General features: G+C 36.4%; 1 protein-coding gene across 10 annotated transcripts in view; it reads left to right on the top strand.

Annotated features, from left to right (window-relative positions):
• PGAP1 (post-GPI attachment to proteins inositol deacylase 1) overlaps nt 1–20,149 on the top strand; it is an 87,597-nt gene that overhangs the window by 50,658 nt on the left and 16,790 nt on the right. For all 10 annotated transcript variants that reach the window (XR_008501189.2, XR_010122868.1, XR_010122869.1 and 7 more), the window contains exon 20: nt 4,964–5,057. Coding sequence is in view for 6 of the 10 variants with exons in the window: in XM_063647781.1 (XP_063503851.1) it covers nt 4,964–5,057 (94 nt within the window). In the remaining 4 variants the exon portion in view is untranslated. The remainder of the gene's footprint in view (nt 1–4,963; nt 5,058–20,149) is intronic.

Genomic DNA, 20,149 nt, shown 5'->3' with positions numbered 1-20,149 from the left:
CTCAAAAAAAAAAAAAAGAAAGAAAGAAAAAGAAAAAAGATTTCATGTTGCTCATACTACACTATAAATTCATAGTACAATAAAATATGTAGGCTCTGCCATATAAATGAATGTTTTCAAATAACTTTTTATATTGTGCATGCTCAGTTTGTAAAAGGTAAACATAAATTCTATTAAAGATAAATGTGTTGAATTCATTAGCAAATAATATTACAAAAATACTGCATAAAGCAGTAGAACTATAGATATTACTTAGCATCACTATAATTTGCACAATTGTGCAACCTGGACATAAATAAGATAACAATTGATTAGTTAGGGAAGTTATATAGTTTTAATATTCAGTCAAATTTGTATTATAGCTTTATTACTTTCACTTTTTTTTTGGTCTGTTGTATTTTGCAATGCAGGCATAGTAGAATTTTGTTTTAACTCTAAGTCATTTAATACTGTAATAAAACTCACAAGGCAAAATTAAATTAGAAACAATTTTGTATATGCATTATCTCATTTAATCCTCAGAGCAACTTGGTGAGAACTAGATTATGATCATTATTAATTTGTGAACATTATAAAATTCTAAGTTAATATATAGAAATTTTGTGCTAAATTAGGAAGGGAAGATTAAAATCTTAGTATAAGTTGGAAAATAGCACCATGGATAATTACAGTACATATTATAAAATGTTAAGGGACCAATTAAATCTCTCAAATTCATACTATTGTATATTTAGTATGGTGAAAGGGCATATTACTTTAAACAGTGGTTTGGGGTATGAATATAACATACTCTCTTATCCATATAATTCCTGTGTCTTGTAATTCAGTTTAGTAACAAGAAAAGTCAAGTCAGCTTGATACACTAGAGTCAAGCATAATTGTAAACCAAAAGAGGACAGACCTAGTATTCTTGTTTTGATATGGAAATCTTTCTAAAGACTGAGGATGTACAGGTGTTACAGTATCAAAGGTGGATTCTTTTTAAAATGTCAATTAAAGAATTTATATTATTGAAGCTTAAGCTTAGTTCTGTAAAAAAAAAAAAAAAGAAAAAAAGAATTTGTATTAATTGAATTAAATTCTCAAATTATTGAAAAGACATAAGATGTTCTTCCTTCATGCTTGTTTAAAAATGTAGCTTGTAGGTAGTAAGAGAATGAATGAAAGTTGTGTATCTTACTTGTTTTAAAAAATAATACATATTTTGAATGTTGCTGATTCAGTCACAGAAGATTGGAGAAAATGAATAAAGAGAAACTTCCGCCTTCAATAGATAACTTTTCATAAGGTTAAATTTTTTTCTGAAAAAGGAAAGAGGAAAATATATTCACATATTCTGTAGTCTGCTCTTATGAAAAAGAGGGCAAAGCATGAACTGAAAGTTACTTTTTCAAGAGAATTCCATAAATGCTGGTAAATCATTTCTGTGCAGTAATGAAGTCCAGTGTTGCCAGATCTTCAGCTTTTAAGAGAAACTAGAAGTCTGAATTTTTAAACGAAATATTTTAATTTTTCAATGTTGGCATGTAAGTCAAAATTTAAAGAAATACTGCACTAAATACTAAGTATGGCTACAGTTTGACTATGAGACAGGGAGGCCAGTTTATGATTGTAAGTTTAGTAGTATCTTATATACCCAGCTGTATCTGTAGCCCAGTATAACATTTAATACTCATAACGATGATCCTCTATCATTAAAAGAAATTTTATATTCAGAATACTCTGTGTAGGACCTCTTACAAGATTCTAAACACAGTGAAGGGCATTAAAGGTAACAATAACAGCTAATATTTTCCAGTCAGTTACCATGTACCAGTTACTATTCCAAATGCCTTATGCAAGTGTGAACATATTTAAGCCTTACGTCCCTGTGAGGTAAGTGCTGTTTATCTCATTTTACAGATGAGGATATATAGAGAGAGAAGGGAAAGTAATGGAGGAGTAAAATAACTTGTCCAAGGACACAGAGCTAGTGAGAGGCAAAGCTGGAATCTAGATCCAGGAGTCTGACTCCTGAGCCTGCTATGTTGCTTAACTCTCGATAAGTAGAGTATATTTCCCAGCTTGTCATGTATGATTTGGTATTAGGTAGCAAAATGGTCTTTTCCCTTTTACTCAGCTTTCCCAACCTTCCATGCAGAGCTGTAAACTATAAATCACAAGTATGGGCTGTACATTTTCTGATTTTTTCTCTTCTCTTTTTACCTGGGAATTCATGAAGGAACTTTAGGGAGACCCTGAATTTTCTGAAATTTTCTGCAACTTTTGTAGTAAGCTTGTACTTGCATAGTTTCCCTCAGGTTGCCAGAGAAGTCTATACATGTTCTAAAAAAATTCTGTGGAATGGAGAACATGCTTTAAAGTAAATTTACTTTTAATAATGTGACATTAAAAGAACTTAAGGCTTTTTTTTTTAAATTATACTTTAAGTTCTGGGGTACATGTGCAGAACGTGCACGTTTGTTACATAGGTATACACATGCTGTGTTGGTTTGCTGCACCCATCAACTCGTCATCTACATTAGGTATTTCTCCTAAAGCTATCCCTCCCCTAGCCGCCCACCCCTCGACAGGCCCTGGTGTGTGATGTTCCCCTCCCTGTGTCCATATGTTCGCATTGTTCAACTCCCACTTATTAGTGAGAACATGCAGTGTTTGGTTTTCTGTTCTTGTGTTAGTTTGCTGAGAATGATGATTTCCAGCTTCATCCATGTCCCTGCAAAGGACATGAACTCATCCTTTTTTATGGCTGCATAGTATTCCATGGTGTATATGTGCCACATTTTCTTTATCCAGTCTATCATTGATGGGTTGATTCCAAGTCTTTGCTATTGTGAACAGTGCCACAGTAAACATGTGTGCATGTGTCTTTATAGTAGAATGATTTATAATCCTTTGGGTATATACTCAGTAATGGGATTGCTGGGTGAAATGGTATTTCTAGTTCTAAATCCTTGAGGAATTGCCACACTGTCTTCCACAATGGTTGAACTAATTTACACTCCCACCAACAGTGTAAAAGAATTCCTGTTTCTCCACATCCTCTCCAGCATATTGTTTCCTGACTTTTTAATGATCGCCATTCTAACTGGTGTGAGATGGTATCTCATTGTTGTTTTGATTTGCATTTCTCTAATGACCAGATGATGATGAAAAAAACATATGATGATTTTTTTCATATGTTTGTTGGCCACATAAATGTCTTCTTTTGAGAAGTGTCTGTTCATATCCTTTGCCCACTTTTTGATGAGGTTTGTTTTTTTCTTGTGAATTTGTTTAAGTTCTTTATAGATTTTGGATATTAGCCCTTTGTCAGATGAATAGATTGCAAAAATTTTCTACCATTCTGTAGGTTGCCTGTTCACTCTGATGAGTTTCTTTTGCTGTGCAGAAGCTCTTTAGTTTAATTAGATCCCATTTGCTAATTTTGGCTTTTGTTGCCATTGCTTTTGGTGTTTTAGTCATGAAGTCTTTGCCCATGCCTATGTCCTCAATGGTATTGCCTAGGTTTTCTTGTAGGGTTTTTATAGTTTTAGGTCTTACTTTAAGTCTTTAATCCATCTTGAGTTAATTTTCATGTAAGTTTTAAGGAAGGGGTCCAGTTTCAGTTTTCTGCATATGGCTAGCCAGTTTTCCCAACACCATTTATTAAATAGGGAATCCTTTCTCCATTGCTTGTCTTTGTCAGGTTTGTCAAAGATCAGATGATTGTAGATGTGTGGTGTTATTTCTGAGGCCTCTGTTCTGTTCCTTTGGTCTGTATATCTGTTTTGGTACCAGTACCATACTGTTTTGGTTACTGTAGCTTTGTAGTATAGTTTGAAGTCAGGTAGAGTGATGCCTCCAGCATTGTTATTTTTGCTTAGGATTGTCTTGGCTATGCTGGCTCTTTTTCGGTTCTATATGAAACAAAGTAGTTTTTTCTAATTCTGTGAAGAAAGACAATGGTAGCTTGATGTGGATAACATTGAATCTATAAATTACTTTGGGCAGTATGGCCATTTTCATGATATTGATTCTTCCTATCCATGAGCATGAAATGTTTTTCCATTTATTCGTGTCCTCTCTCATTTCCTTGAGCAGTGGTTTGTAGTTCTCCTTGAAGAGGTCCTTCGTATCCCTTATAAGTTGTATTCATAGGTATTTTATTCTCTTTGTAGCAATTGCGAATGGGAGTTACTCGTGATTTGGCTCTCTGTTTGTCTGTTACTGGTGTATAGGAATGCTTGTTTTTGTTATTATATGTATTTTTTAGAGAGCTGATAGAATGACTTGAGGCACTATAACATAATGATTATGAACTTAGGCACTGATTTTAAAACTTATAGTTCCATAAGATTTTCAAACACAGTGAAGGACATAAAAAGTTAATAAAGCAATTAACATTTTCTCATAACTTGTTAATATATGAGTTAATATTCTGAATGCCTTACACAAATATGCATGTCTAATCCTATTAACTACCTATAAGGTACATACTAGTATTGTCCCCATTTACTGATAAAGACATAGAGAGGGGAAGCTAAGTAACTTGCCTATTATGTTTTAAATTATGCAAGTTTAGTTGGGTTCTCATGCCTGAATTTCTTTGTCTATAGAATAGGGATAAGAACTACCTCAAAGGTTATTGGGAGAAGGACATGAGATAATGCATATAAGGTGTTTACTGTCATGCCTGGAACGTATTAAATAATCAGTGTGTCCTGAAAAAACAGTTTTGTAGTATATGCTACTCAATTATATGTTCTATTATGCCTTTGATGAAAAATTCAGATACATTTTGAGTTTGCTATGTATTTTCAACATTTATTTTACTTAGAGTTTTTGATACTTATTACTGGAAATATCTTTGTAGCCATATCAGGTATAAATTGAAGAGCAACTTTTAAATTTTATGTGAAAGTACACTTATTTCATTAACATGAATATTCAGGAGTTCCCCATTGACTTACCTGTTTTTTAGGTAGTTAGATTTCATGGTGGAGCTCTTCCTGCTTATGTCGTATCTAATATCCTTCTTGCTTATAGAGGACAGTTATATTCTCTTTTCTCAACAGGTAAGAATGCTTCTAATTTTTAAGTTACCTTTGTTATGAATATTAAAGTAGAACAACTCTTAGTTCCACATATGTGTTTATATATATAATTCTATTATATTGAATCAGGAGACATAATTAAGAGAGTTCTTAGAACTCCCTTTTTATTATTTTTATTATTTATTTATTTATTTTATAATTATGCGACATAATAGTAGCTACTATTCTGTTCTTGAAAACTCCAAAATAGCATGTGATTTTGTGATGAGCCTTCTCTGCATCTTTATTACTTTTCCACTATCAACCACCAATCCCAAATAGTTTGAGGAAGCTAGTCCAGAGACCTTCAATTTGTGGTCTTAAGACCTGCAAATTATTAACATTCTCTTAGTTTGTCACTTTTGTATCAGTGTCATTTTTAATGGAAAGAATAACTTTGAGTCTAACCAGATTAATTAAGTCATTTTTTAAAATACATATAGGAATCAAGCAGTGTAATTATCTTCATATAATAATTTGCTAGTATTTATGACTTAAAAAGGGGCAAAACATTTAACCATAATACACATCAAAAAAATAATAATAGTGCCCTAATATTATCAAATGCCTTTTTTTTTGAGACGTAGTTTTGCTCTTGTTGCCCAGGCTGGAGTGTGCAATGGTGCGATCTCGGTTCACTGTAACCTCCACCTCCCAGGTTCATGTGATTCTACTGCCTCAACCTCCCAAGTAGCTGGGATTACAGGCACCCGCAACCATGTCTGGCTAATTTTTGTATTTTTAGTAGAGATGGGGTTTCACCATGTTGGCCAGGCTGGTCTTGAACTCCTGACTTCGTGATCTGCCCGCCTCAGCCTCCCAAAGTGCTGGGATTACAGGCGTGAGCTACCGGACCCAGCCTCAAATTACTTTTTAAGAAGTATTTTATTTTTAATTTATTTGGTTGATACATAATTGTACTTATTTATGGGGTACATGTGATATTTTGACACATTCGTATAATGTGTTAAGATCAAATCAGGATAATTAGGATATCCATCAACTCAAGCACTTACCATTTCTTTGTGTTGGGAACATTCCAAATCTTCTAGCTATTTTAAAATATACAATAAATTATTAACTGTAGTCATCCTGGCAGGGCGCTGGCTCATGCCTGTAATCCCAGCACTTTGGGAGGCCAAGGCGGGCGGATCACCTGAGGTCAGGAGTTCAAGACCACCCTGGCCAATATGGTGAAACCCCCGTCTCTGCTAAAAACAAAAAAAATTATCCACACTTGGTGGTGGGCGCCTGTAATCCTAGCTGCCCGGGAGACTGAGGCAGGAGAATCACTCGAACCCGGGAGGCAGAGGTTGCAGTGCTATGAAACGCTAGGCCTTATTTCTTCTAACTGTATTTTTATACCCATTAACCATTCTTTCTTCATCCCTCCACTCCTCTTTACCTTTTCCACCCTCTGGTAACCATCTATTCTCTAGCTCCATGAGATCAACTTTTCAAATTCCCAGATATGAATGAGAGCATATAATATTTGTCTTTCTATGCCTGACTTATCACTTAGCATAATGTACTTCAGTTACATCCATGTTGCTGCAGATGATAGAATTTCATTCTTTTTATGTCTACATAATATTCCATTGTGTATATATTACCACTTTCTTTATCCATTCACTTGTTGATGGACTTTAGGTTGATTCCATATTTTGGCCATTGTGAATAGTGCTACAGTAAACATGGGGATGCAGACATCTTTTTGGTAGACTGATTTCCTTTCTTTTGGATAATATATACAGCAGTAAGATTGCTGGGTCGTATGGCAGATCTATTTGTAGTTTTTTGAAGGACCTCCAGTCTGTTTTTCATAATGGCTGTACTAATTTACATTTGTACCAATTGTGTGCTAGCATTCCCCTTTTTCTGTATCCTCATTAGCACTTGTTTTTTTTTTTGTCTTTTTGATAACAAGCCATTTTAACTAGGGTGAGGTAATATCTCATTGTGGTTTTGATGTACATTTCACTGGTGATTAGTGATGTTGAACATTTAAAAAAATATATCTGTTGGCCATTGGTATGTCTTTTTTCTTTTTGAGATGGAGTTTTGCTTTTGTTGCCCAGGCTGGAGTGCAATGGCTCGATCTCAGCTCACCACAACCTCCACCTCCCAGGTTCAAGCGATTCTCCTGCCTTAGCCTCCCAAGTAGCTGGGATTACAGGCATGGGCCACCATGCCCAGCTAATTTTGTATTTTTAGTAGAGACAGGTATCGGGGAACCTGCCCCGATAGTCATGTAGGTTCTTTTCTATTTTCCCTAAGCGTTGGCTGGCTTGAGAAATAAGGGGAAAGAGTACAAAAGAGAGAAATTTTAAAGCTGGGCATCTGGGGGAGACATCACATGTTGGTAGTTTCCGTGATGCCCCACAAGCTGCAAAAACCGGCAAGTTTTTATTAGGGATTTTCAGAAGGGGAGGGAGTGTACGAATATGGTGTCGGTCACAAAGATCACGTACTTTACAAGGTAATAGAATATCACAAGGCAAATGGAGGCAGGACGAGATCACAGGACCACAGGACCGGGGTGAAATTAAAATTGCTAATGAAGTCTTGGGCACCATTGTCATTGATAACATCTTATCAGGAGACAGGGTTTTGAGAGCAACCGGTCTGACCAAAATTTATTAGGCAGGAATTTCCTCTTCCTAATAAGCCTGGGAGCACTATGGGAGACTGGGGTCTATTTTACCCCTACAGTCTACAGACCATAGAAGACGGCCACACCCAGGGGGCCTGTCTATAGACCTACCCCCAGGCACGTATTCTCTTTCCCAAGGATGTTCCTTGCTGAGAAAAAGAATTCAGTGATATTTCTCCCATTTGCTTTTGAAAGAAGAGAAATATGGCTCTGTTCTGCCCGGCTCACCAGTGGTCAGAGTTTAAGGTTATCTCTCTTGTTCCCTAAACATTGCTGTTATCCTGTTCTTTTTTCAAGGTGCCCAGATTTCATATTGTTCAAACACACATGCTCTACAATTTGTGCAGTTAATGCAATTATTACATGGTCCTGAGGCGACATACATCCTCCTTGGTTTACGAGATGACAGGATTAAGAGATTAAGGTAAAGACGGGCCTAGGAAATCACAAGGGTATTGATTAGGGAAGTGATAAGTGTCCATGAAATCTTTACAATTTATGTTTAGAGATTGCAGTAAAGACAGGCATAAGAAATTATAAAAGTATTAATTTGGGGAACTAATAAATGTCCATGAAATCTTCACAATCCACGTTCTTCTGCCATGGCTTCAGCCGGTCCCTCCATTTGGGGTCCCTGATCTCCCGCAACAGACAGGGTTTCTCCATGTTGGTCAGGCTGGTCTCGAACTCCTGACCTCAGGCGATCTGCCTGCCTTGTCCTCCCAAAGTGCTGGGATTACAGGCATGAGCCACCACATCTGACCATCCATTGGTATTTCTTCTGTTGAGAAATGTCTGTTCAGATCTTTTGGCCACTTTTAAAATTAGAGTATTTGTTTGTTTTGCTGTTGAGTTGTTTGAGTTCCTTATATATTCTGGTTATTAATCCTTTATCAGATGGATAGTTTGCAAAATGTTTTGCTTATCTCTTCACTTTATTGATTGTTGCCTTTGCTGTGCAGTAGCCTTTTAGCCTGATATAACCCCATTTTGCTTTTATTATATGTGCTTTTGAGGTCTTACCCAAAAAATTTTTGCCCAGACCAGTGTCCCAAAGCATTTCTCCAATATATTCTTGTGGTAGTTTCATCATCTCGGGTTTTAAATTTAAGTCTTTATTTTGATTTAATTTTTGCATATGATGAAAGATAGGGATCTAGTTTCTTTCTTCTGCATATAAATATCCAGTTTTCCCAGCACCATTTATTGAAAAGACTATCCTTTCTCCAATGTATGTTTTGGTTGCGTTTAGTGAAAATTAGCTGGCTGTAAATGAGTGGATTTCTGGGTTCTCTGTTATGTTCCATTGGCTTATGTATCTGTTTTATGCCAGTACTAAACTGTTTTGGTTGCCATATCTTTGTAGTGTATTTTGAAGTCAGGTAATGTGATTGCCTCCAGCTTTGTTCTTTTTGCTCAGGATTTTTTTTGGCTATTTGGGGTCATTTGTGGTACCATATGATTTTATGATTGTTTTTGCTATACCAGTGAAGACTCTCATTGGTGTTTTGATAGGGATTTCATTGAATCTAGACATTGCTTGAGGTAGTATAGACAGTTTAACAATGCTAAATCATTCAATCCATGAACGTAGATGGAATTGCTTTCTATTTTGTATGTCTTTTTCAGTTTCTCTCATTGGTGCTTTATAATTTTTCACTGTAGAGATATTTTACTTTGGTTACATTCCTAGATATAATTTAATTGTAAATGGGATCACTCCCTTGATTTCTTTTTTTGTTTTTTGTTCGTTTGTTTTTTTGAGATGGAGTCTCGCTCTGTTGCCCAGACAGGAGTGCAATGGCACGATCTTGGCTCATTGCAAACTCTGCCTCCCAGGTTGAAGTGATTCTTCTGTCTCAGCCTCCTGAATAGCTGGGATTACAGCCATGTGCCACCATGCCCAGCTAATTTTTTTGTATTTCTAGTAGAGATGGGGTTTCACCATGTTGGCCAGGCTGGTCTCAAACTCCTGACCTCAAATGATCCACCTACTGCGGCCTCCCAAAGTGCTGGGATTACAGGCATGAGCCACTGCGCCCAGCCCTCTTGATTTCTTTTTCAGATTTTTCACTATTAGTGTATAGAAAGTTACTGATTTTTATATGTTGATTTTGTATCTTGAAACTTTTACTGAGTTGAAAAAAAACAATTCTAACAGATTTTTGGTGGAGTTTTCAGGTATTTTTTAAATCTAGGATCATGTCATCTGTGAACAAGGATAACGACTATTTCTTTTCCAATTTGGATGTACTTTTTTTCTTACTCTTGCCTAGTTGCTCTGGCTAGGACTTCTAGTACTCTATTGAATAAGTAGTGAAAGCAGACATTCTCGTCTTATTTAGATCTTAGAGGAAAAGCTTTCAATTTTTTTTTCCCATTTTGTATAATGTTAGCTGTGGGTTTGTCATATTTGGCCTTTATTGTTTTGAGGTATGTTCTTTTTATATTCAATTTGTTAATAGTTTTTATCATAAACGGATTTTGAATTTTATCAAATGCTTTCTCAGCATCTATTGAAATGATTTTATACTTCTTGATTCCATTTGTGTTATTTATCACATTGATTGATTTGTATATATTGAACTATCCTTGCATTCCTAGGATGAATCCCCCTTCATCGTGGTGAATGATATTTTTAATATGTTGTTGAAGTCAGTTTGCTAGTATTTTGTTGAGGATTTTTGCCTTTATGTTCATTAGAGGTATTGGCCTGTACTTTCCTTTTTTTGTTGTATTATTTTCTGGTTTTGGTGTCAGGGTTATGCTGGCCTCATAGAAGGAGTTTGGAGTTACTTCTTTCTCTTCAGTGTTTTTTTGGAATATTGACTAGTATTGATATTAGTTCTTTAAATGTTTGATAGATTTAAGCAGCATAGCCATTGGGTCCCATGCTTGTTTTTGATGGGAGACTTTTTATTATTGCTTCAATCTCATTACTTGGTTTTTGTTTGTTTGTTTGTTTTTAGACAGAGTCTCCCTCTGTTGCCCAAGCTGGAGTGCAGTGGTGCAATCTCGGCTCCCTGCAACCTCCTTTTCCCAGGTTCAAGTGATTCTTGTGCTTCAGTCTCCCAAGTAGCTGGGATTACAGGTGTGTGCCACCACACCTGGCTAATTTTTGTATTTTTAGTAGAGGCAGTGTTTCACCATGTTGACCAGGCTGGTCTTGAACTCCTGACCTCAGGTGATCTGCCTGCCTCAGCCTCCCAAAGTGCTGGGATTACAGGTGTGAGCCACCGTGCCCAGCCTAATTATTTATTATTGGTCTGTTCAGGTTTCCTATTTTTTTTTCTTGATTCAACCTTGGTAGGCTGGATGTGTCCAAGAATTTATCCATCTCTTCTAGATTTTCAAGTTGTTGGGTTAAATTTGTTTATAATATTCTCTAATGATCCTTTCTATTTCTGTGGTATCAGTTGTAATAACTCTTTCTTTGTCTCTGATTTTATTTGAGTCTTCTCTCTTTTTTTCTTAGTTTAACTAAAAGTTTGTAGATTTTGGTTAACTTTTCAAAAAAGCAACTTTTTATTTTGTTGATCTTTTTGTTTTTCCCTGAAGCTCGTTCATAGCTGATGTATTTTTTTCAGTCTCAATTTCTTTTATTTCTGCTCTGATCTTTATTATTTTATTCCTTCTACTAATTTTGGTTTTCATTTGTTCTTGCTTTTCTAGTTCCTTGAGATGTGTCATTAGGTTTTTTATTTGAAGTCTTTCTGCTTTTTGGATTTAGGCATGTGTTTCTATGAACTCTCCTCTTAGAACTTTCTTTGCTATATTCCATAGCTTTTGGTATATTGTGTTTACATTTTTATTTGTCTCAAGGAATATTTTAATTTTTAAAAAATTTCTTCATTAACCCATTCATTGTTTAGGAGTCAAATATTTTTTTTTTTTTTTTTTTTTTTTTGAGACGGAGTCTCACTCTGTCACCCAGGCTGGAGTGCAGTGGTATGAGCTCAGCTAACTGCAAGCTCTGTCTCCCTGGTTTACGCCATTCTCCTGCCTCAGTCTCCTGAGTAGCTGGGACTACAGGTGCCCACCACCATGCCCGGCTAATTTTTTGTATTTTTAGTAGAGACAGGGTTTCACCTTGTTAGCCAGGATGGTCTCAATCTCCTGACCTTGTGATCTGCCCACCTCGGCCTCCCAAAGTGCTGGGATTACAGGCGTGAGCCACTGCGCCCAGCCAGGAGTCAAATTTTTTAAAAAAAATTTTAAAGAGTTTTCAAAGAAGATCCACACAGTCCAGTTGGTCATTCGTTTCTTAAAGTTTTGTCAACTTAAATAACAAACAGAAAGAGGCTCTCTAAAGGAAAATGATGTTTATTTGTAATAGGGCATTGCAATGGGAATATGTGTGCTACAGTAAACTTATGCATATTCAGGGAGGTAAAGGAAGACAAAGGATGTTGAAGGAAAAATAAAAAGGATTACAGTTGTTTTGAAATGATTATTTTTGGCTACCAGGATGAATAACAAGGGTGATGCCAGTTTGAGGTTGAGCAGGCAGTTGCTGGGCAGATGTCCTCAGAGAAATTTTTTTCTGTATAAGGTTGAGATGGCCTTTGTTCCAGGTTGCAGTCTTTTGTGTTAGTTTTATTATCAATCATACAAGTGTGAGAACTCTCTCTTCTTAGCCTTCCTCAGCTCTATTTGTCAGGGTTTGTTTGTTTAACACAAATGAGTCCATGTTGATTCTGGCCAGTTTCACATTTTCCCCTTTTGATTAAGATATTTCTCCAAAAGCATCACTGATCAATCACCCCATAGTTAGATTTTGATATCCCTTGGTGCTGGAAGAGACCTGTCCCAGGTTGCTGGTCTAATCCCACATTGTAATGATTGGTGACTAGGAGTCAGTGTCATAAACCTTTTAGCCACATTTGAACACTGAGGGATGTTTGAAGGGAGTGGCTCTGAAGCTAAGTCTACCTGGAGTCCATTATTAAGTTCAGTTTAGTTTGTTCCATAGTCTTTTGCCATCATTTCAAAGTGCTGGGCCAGCATTAAACTGTTAGGAGTTGTATTTCTACAAAAATTTAAACAAGTTAACAGATAGAGGAATGCTAGTGATTTTCGTACATTGATTTTATGTCCTGAAATTTTGCTGAAGTCGTTTATCAACTGAAGGAGCTTTTGAGCCGAGACTATGGGGTTTTCTAGGTATAGAATCATGTCATCTGCAAACAGAGATAGTTTGACTTCCTCTCTTCCTATTTCAATGCCCTTTATTTCTGTCTCTTGCCTGATTGCTCTGGCAAGGACTTCAGAAAGGCAACCCCATTCACAACTGCCACAAAAAGAATAAAATACCTAGGAATATAGCTAACCAGGGAGGCAAAAGATCTCCACAATGAGAATTACAAAACACAGCTCAAATAAATCAGAGAAGACACAAAGAAAAACAAAGTTTAAAAAGGGGAAATACAAAATAAAATGATCAGTTTGCATAATAGTTTTGAACCATGAACCTAGGCTTAAACACAACCAGTTGAATACATCAAATGACCATTATCCTTCAAGTAAAAAAGGTCACTAAGAAGGATAAGGGTCTCATGATATGAAGTCTTGTTCTGACATCTTGGGAAAAGCTATCTGAAGAGTGAAAGTGTCAACTTCTCATCCTGGTTTGTAGTTTGAATGACTCTGATTATGACATCAGGTGCCTTGGTGAACTTTTTCTGTGGCCCATACATCAAACATGAGGCTTATTTCTTAAAATGCATCTAGTTTCAGCTTATAGGGCTTTCAGAACAAAGCAGTTCTCATTTTTAGTAATTCCGTGGAAGAAAGTTGGATTGGAAGAATCTAGAAGAATGCAGGATCTAGTCTAGTTTATCAAGTAGTATAGTCTATCAAGAACTTGAAAACAATGAACAGAGCTACATTCTGATAACAGGTGTATTGTAGCTTTTATTTAGAAACATAATTTTTTTCTCTCTACATTGATCACATAGCAATCTCAGATTTAAAAACCTTGAGGGCTGGGCATGGTGGCTCATGCCTGTAATCCCAGCACTTTGGGGAGGCTGAGGCAGGTTGATGACCTGAGGTCAGGAGTTTGAGACCAGCTTGGCCAGCATGGCAAAAACCCCATCTCTACTAAAAATACAAAAAAATTAGCCAGGCATGGTGTTGTATTCCTGTAATCCCAGCCACTCAGGTTGCTGAGGCACGAGAATCGCTTGACCCCAGGAGGCAGAAGTTTCAGTGAGCCAAGATCGTGCCACTGCACTCCAGCCTGGGAAACAGAGCGAGACTCTGTCTCAAAACAAAACACACACACACACACAAAACAAAAATAATAAAAACCTCTTGAGGTTTTTAAGGTCTTAAGATTCCTAGGCCTGCCAGCAGTTGACAGTTTTTATTTACTCACTATCAGGCTGGGAACCCTTAAAGTCAGATATTCTGTGCATCTTCTCAAATATAACATTTTTGATAAAGCCTTGGTAATATAACTAACATTCAATACAATATTTCCAGTCGTGTCCTGTTATAAAGACAGGCCAGATTTTTATTGGACTTATGAAAAAAAATCATACGGCCATAAGAATACTCAGTTTCCAAATTTTGTAGGAGCCAAGTAGAGAGAAAAAGCATATGATTCCATCTTTGTTCACAAAAGTATACTTTACCAAATTGCCTGCTTAAGAGATAAATTTTCCTTAAATCTGGAAAATAAAACCTTTAAGTGAAGAACCAACATTTCAAATAGAAGTCGTAAAAACACTATCAGTTGGTCAATCTCATGTAATTAATTTTTGTTCTGCTTGATTTTGATCAGCAGTTTCCTGAGCCCATCGGTTTTTTCATCAGGGTTTTGGAAATTTTTATTTAGTTAATTAATCTCAAAGTTATCAGAAATCTGTGTTTAAGAGTGCTTATTGGACAGGTGTGGTGGCTCATACCTGTAATAACCAATGCTTTGGGAGGCTGAGATATGAGGATCACTTTTTTTTTTTTTTTTTTCGGTGACAGAGTCTCGCTCTGTTGCCAGGCTGGAGTGCAGTGGCTCGATCTAGGCTCACTACAACTTCCGCCTCCCAGGTTCAAATGATTCTCCTGCCTCAGCCTCCCCAGTAGCTGGGACTACAGGTGCCCACCACTATACCCCGCTAATGTTTTTTTGTATTTTAGTAGAGACAGGGGTTTCATCATGTTGCCCAGGCTGGTCTCGAACTCCTGAGCTCAGGCAATCCACCTGCCTCGGCCTCACAAAGTGCTAGGATTACAGGCGTGAGCCACTGTGCCCTGCTGGTATGAAGAACACTTTTGAGGTCTGGAGTTTGAGACCAGCCTGGGCAAGGAGGCCCTGTTTCTACAAAAAAAAAAAAAAAGTTAAAAAAAATACATTAGCTGGTTATGGTGGCACATGCCTGCAGTCTTAGCTATTCAGCAGGTTGAGGTGGGAGGATCACTTCAGCCCAGGTGTTCAAGGTTGCAATGAACTACAGTTGCAACACTGAACTCCAGCCTGGGCAACAGAGCCAGACCCTGTCTTTAAAGGAGAAAAAAAAGAGAGAGAAAGAGTTCTTGTTAAGGTTTTTTCATGAAAAACTTGATTGCAATACAGCTGATTGCAAATGCTTTTGGAGAAGAATTTAAAACAATAACTGTGGATGACAGAAACTTATCATAGTCATGGTTAAAATCTGATGAAAGCCCCAAAATGATAAGGAAATTTTAGTTATTTCTGTTACATGCAGCATTTTAAGATATCACCTAGAATCATGACTGACAGCATCATATCAGGACCATCAGACTTTTATCAATTTTATGTAATTTTTAGGAATGCTGACATCAATAACATATCCATACAAATATAACTTTAAAGAAGATTTAACATAGCCAAAATTATGACTGATAACATATTTGATTTCTATGAATTTATGTAATTTTGTAGCATATCAATAACATGAATATAACTGAAAGAAGATCTAGTATCACTTATCATTTGACAATGTTTTCCATATAATTTACCAAATAAGCCTAATCATTTAATATCTCTACAAGATGAGAGATATATTCCTGGAGGCTTTTCAGGGGCCCAACTAGAAAATCTGAAAGTTAATTCTAGGTAAAAAAGACTTAGTTTAGAATTTTCGGCCGGGTGTGTGGTGGCTCATGCCTGTTCTCTGAGCACTTTAGGAGGCCTAGGAGGGTGGATCACTTGAGCCCAGGAATTCAAGACTATCCTGGGCAACATGGTGAAACCCTCTCTGTACAAAAAATAAAAAATAATTAGCCATATGTGGTGGCATACACCTGTAGTCCCAGCCACTTGGGAGTCTGAGAAGGGAGGATCACTTAAACTTGGAAGGTTGAGGCTATGGTGAACCATGATTGCACCATTGCACTCCTCCACCAAAAAAATAAAAAATTTCATCTTTGGGAAGCTTGCCAAAGATGTCAAAAGGTTCAAAACGCTTGATCAAAAGAGGATCCCAGGTCATTGTGAAATAACAGTATTTCGGTTAAAGTAATAAAAGACTTCAAAAACAATACAGAAAGTTGTATGGATGTAAAAATCTCAATCTTCTTAAGCTCAGTTATCCTAAGCTTTAAGATTAATAAAGATTAGCACAGGAAATTATCCCATAAAACATCAGTACTGTGTAATTTCCTGTGTTATCTTTATTAGGTTTTTAATTACCAAAAGATAAAGAAAAGTCTGTTGCAGTGTGACTGGCTTTTTTTATGGGAAACTCATTTCGATAACCCAGAACTTGAACGAACCTGATGAATGGGTACTTGAATTTAATCAGATACAGGAAAAATGTGTCTAAGTTTATAAGTGTAAGCCCATATTATAGAGGAATATAAACAAGAAAGCTAGTATTGGGAACAGAGGAATAAGTGGCTCTTAGAAAAAGTAAAAACATGTGACATAGTTTCCTGATTACATGGAACAATTGAGATGTATCAAGAAAAGCCAAGAATATAGAATCAAGTTATCCAAGAGGAAAACATTGTTTTTCTAGATGAATATTTCGGCCATAACAGTAGAGTCAGAACTGAAGAAAAAAGTTACAGGAGGTGACAAAAAGGTTGAAAGAGAGGTTATCACCTGAGGCCTTCTCAAAGGGAGAGAGGAAGAACAGATCTCAGGAGGAAATGTGGCAGAAACAGAAACTCTGGACAGTGTAGAGGATGGCTGTTAATGAAACAGATTTCAGATTTAAAAATCAAAACCCTTTCCAGCTTTCTAAGAGTAAATGAATATTTCAAGAAAGCCTTGCTGCTTTTACACAGGGGACCAAATTTTTAGTTTTGCATTAGTGTATCTTTAATATCAAATCTTAATCTTTAGAAAGACACAAATCTCTTTTATAGCCAATTTGATCACATGCAGAATTTTTTTTCATAAAGTCACTCTTCATCAACTTTTTTCATGACTTACTCAGACCTTTGATAACGTGCTTAGCCTTTCTGTCTTGTCCAAATATTTCCTATTTCTTAAATAACCAGTCATTTTACTTTAGGACAAAAATGGATCACATAAGTTGTTCTTATAAAAACTATTCTGTTTTGTTTTTAACCTTCCTTACAAAAAACACATTCTCAACCCATAATTTTATTCACATCTCTCTCTTACTGGTTCCGTTCTATCTTGTTTCTATTTTTTTCTAAATCTATATTTTGAAACAACCTTTAAGTACATCCAAATTAGACAAAATTATTTTTTGTCAATAAAGAACACATTTGTATGCCTTTCTTATTTTTCTCATCAATAATACATTATTTTTGATATATTTTATATACATTAATTAGAATTGTTATTATGAATTAATTTCTATTTTTAACTAGAAATTTAACTCTTAGTAACCTTAAATTTAACAAGTAATTTGAACTGTCACTTATTAGTATTTAATAGATGAGAACCAGCTTATTTATTAAAGATTTACTTAAGTCACTGAACTAAAAGACATGGTTAATTAGTATATAATTTATATGAGTACTCATTTATTGAAGCCAATCTGAATAGAATTTCTTAGGGGATTTTTGGCCAACTATGCCAATACATGTACCTATGTATAAATGTACCTGAACATATATAGACATACTCAAAAGCCTTATATATTTCATTTTGGAATTTTAATTATACAGTAGTAATACAAACTCACAGGTTTATGAAAGATAATTAGATCCAAATTATATTTCTGACAAAATTGGGCCCCTATATGTAATTAAGGCTGTGGAACAAAATTTGGGGTAAAGTAGCCTGTAGGATGCAGATCAAGTAAAATATTAAATTAAGCACACAGAAAACCAAAAGTAAATTCCCTAGAAAAGACATGTCTAACTGACAGAATGTAAATTCCATAGAAACTCGGGTCCTCAAACCACAAAGACATTTGTCTTTACACCAGGAAAGACTTGCCAGAAAAGACAAAAGGTCTTCTGTCATCCCAGGAGAGATGTAAGGTCCTTTATTTACCAGAACCAGAATAAAGTCAAGAGGTTCTACCTTGATTTTAGAGGGAGAGAGAGTCTTGGCCTGACAAAAGGTGTGCCGTGGAAGCAGAGAGCTCCAGGGGCTCAAGTGAGTACTGCACACCAGTTCTGAGCATCACAAACTGTGTCCAAAAGTAATCCTATTCCAGGTCCTACCTCTGGACACACTTCATGTCAACCTAAATAACGAACAGAGAAGGGCTCTCGAAAAGAAAATAATGTTTATTTGGGAATAGGGTATTGGAACAGGAATCCACAGGTCATAGTAAATTGTTTGCATATTCAGGAAGGTAAAGGAAGACAATGGGTGTTAAAGAAAAAATGAGGAGGATGACATAATTGTTTTGAAATAATTATCCTTGCATATAAGGATCCATAACAAGGGTGGTGGCAGCCCGAGGTTGGACAAGTAATTGCTGGGCAGATGTCCTCAGAGAAGTATTTTTGTGTGTGTGTAAGGTTGCAGTGGCCTTTGTGCAGAGTTGTGGTTTTTGCAGTCTTCTGTGACAGTTTTGCTATTAGGTATACAAGCATGAGAACCCTCCCTTCACAGCCTTCCCTGGCTCTATTTGTCAGGGTTTTTTTGTTTTTTTTTTGTTTTTTAAAAACAAAACAAAAAACAAAACAAAACAAAAATAGTGACTCCATTTTGATTCTGACAACTTTCATTGTCAAAACTGAATTGTTTCTTTATCTGTAGGGTCTGTTCTCCATCTCTTTTTCTCCCCTTATAATTTATCAAATAAAACTTTTTTATACTTTTGCATTTTCTATGTTTGGAGTTTACTGATTCCATCCCCTTGGTGGAGTTGAACATGTTTTTCTATTTTCTATAAATTGATAATTAGAGCAATAGGTGTGATCAGATTCACGTTATTTCCCACCGATCCCCATCCCTGTTCTTTTTTTGCTGCTGCTGCTGCAAGAATCATTCATAATATGTATACTTCTATTAAGAGACACGCACTCCCTAATTTCCTTCCTTGTCATCCTAGTTTGTTTCCTTTTCTTTCTTCCCTTCCTTCCCGTCCCATCTCTTTTTTTTGTCTTCCTCTTTCCCTCCCTTCCTCCCTTCCTTCCATTTTTCCTTCCTTCTGTCCGTCCGTTGTTCCTTCCTCCTTCCCTCCTTCCTTCCAACAGCCAATGCTTCATTGCTGCCTTTTCATCCTACATGTGGCTAAACAAGACAGATGATTTCTTAAATTTATCGTCCCTCTCTCCCAAATTTGCAAGAGTTTGGGATCCTCTTAAGTTTTAAGACATCCCCAAGAAAATTCCTCACTTGTTTTCTCCATTTTATACCCTGGCACTTGAAGTTTTCTTTCTGTAGTCTGAAGACTTCTTAAAATGTAGAGCCTGATCTTGTTCTCCATTCTATTCCTAGTGCCTAAGATAGTGCCAAGCACACAGTAGGCATTTATTGTAATATTTGAGCTGTATCAACTGTGTCAGTTAGATCCTGGCATACTGAATGGAATAACTGAGATTTTAATGGACTATTTCAAAGGTATATGCAGGGTTAAGAGAAACCAACAAGAAATGATAAGATGCTAAACTAGTAACAGAGCCAGCTGGTACTCCAAGGTACCAGGACAAGAGAAGGAACAAACCTAGAGGGCTCTAGGAGTGGATAATATTCCTGGAGCTGTAGCCTTGGGTGCAGGAATACTACAGCCACTGCCAACCTGTGGCTCAGCAGGAAAAAGATGAGGAAATACATACACTAATCTTATTTACTCCTACCCTCCTATCTGCTGATACCTCTTAATTCCTGAACTTACCTAGAAGCCAGTCCATAAAAGTCAGCCTCCCAGAATTCAGGAAAAAGTGAGGGGTGGAGAATGGATCTGGAGAAGCAGATGTAGAAACTGTAGTACAATGGACAAAACCTTCCCTGGAGTATAGCAGTTATTAGTTTCCCAGGAGGCTAAAACTTTGTTTCGTTGGGCTTGGACAGTGATTA

This window comes from Pongo pygmaeus, chromosome 11 (genome assembly GCF_028885625.2).
Source record: "Pongo pygmaeus isolate AG05252 chromosome 11, NHGRI_mPonPyg2-v2.0_pri, whole genome shotgun sequence".
NCBI classification, from domain to species: domain Eukaryota; kingdom Metazoa; phylum Chordata; class Mammalia; order Primates; family Hominidae; genus Pongo; species Pongo pygmaeus.
This window is presented reverse-complemented; position numbering and strand designations above follow the sequence as displayed.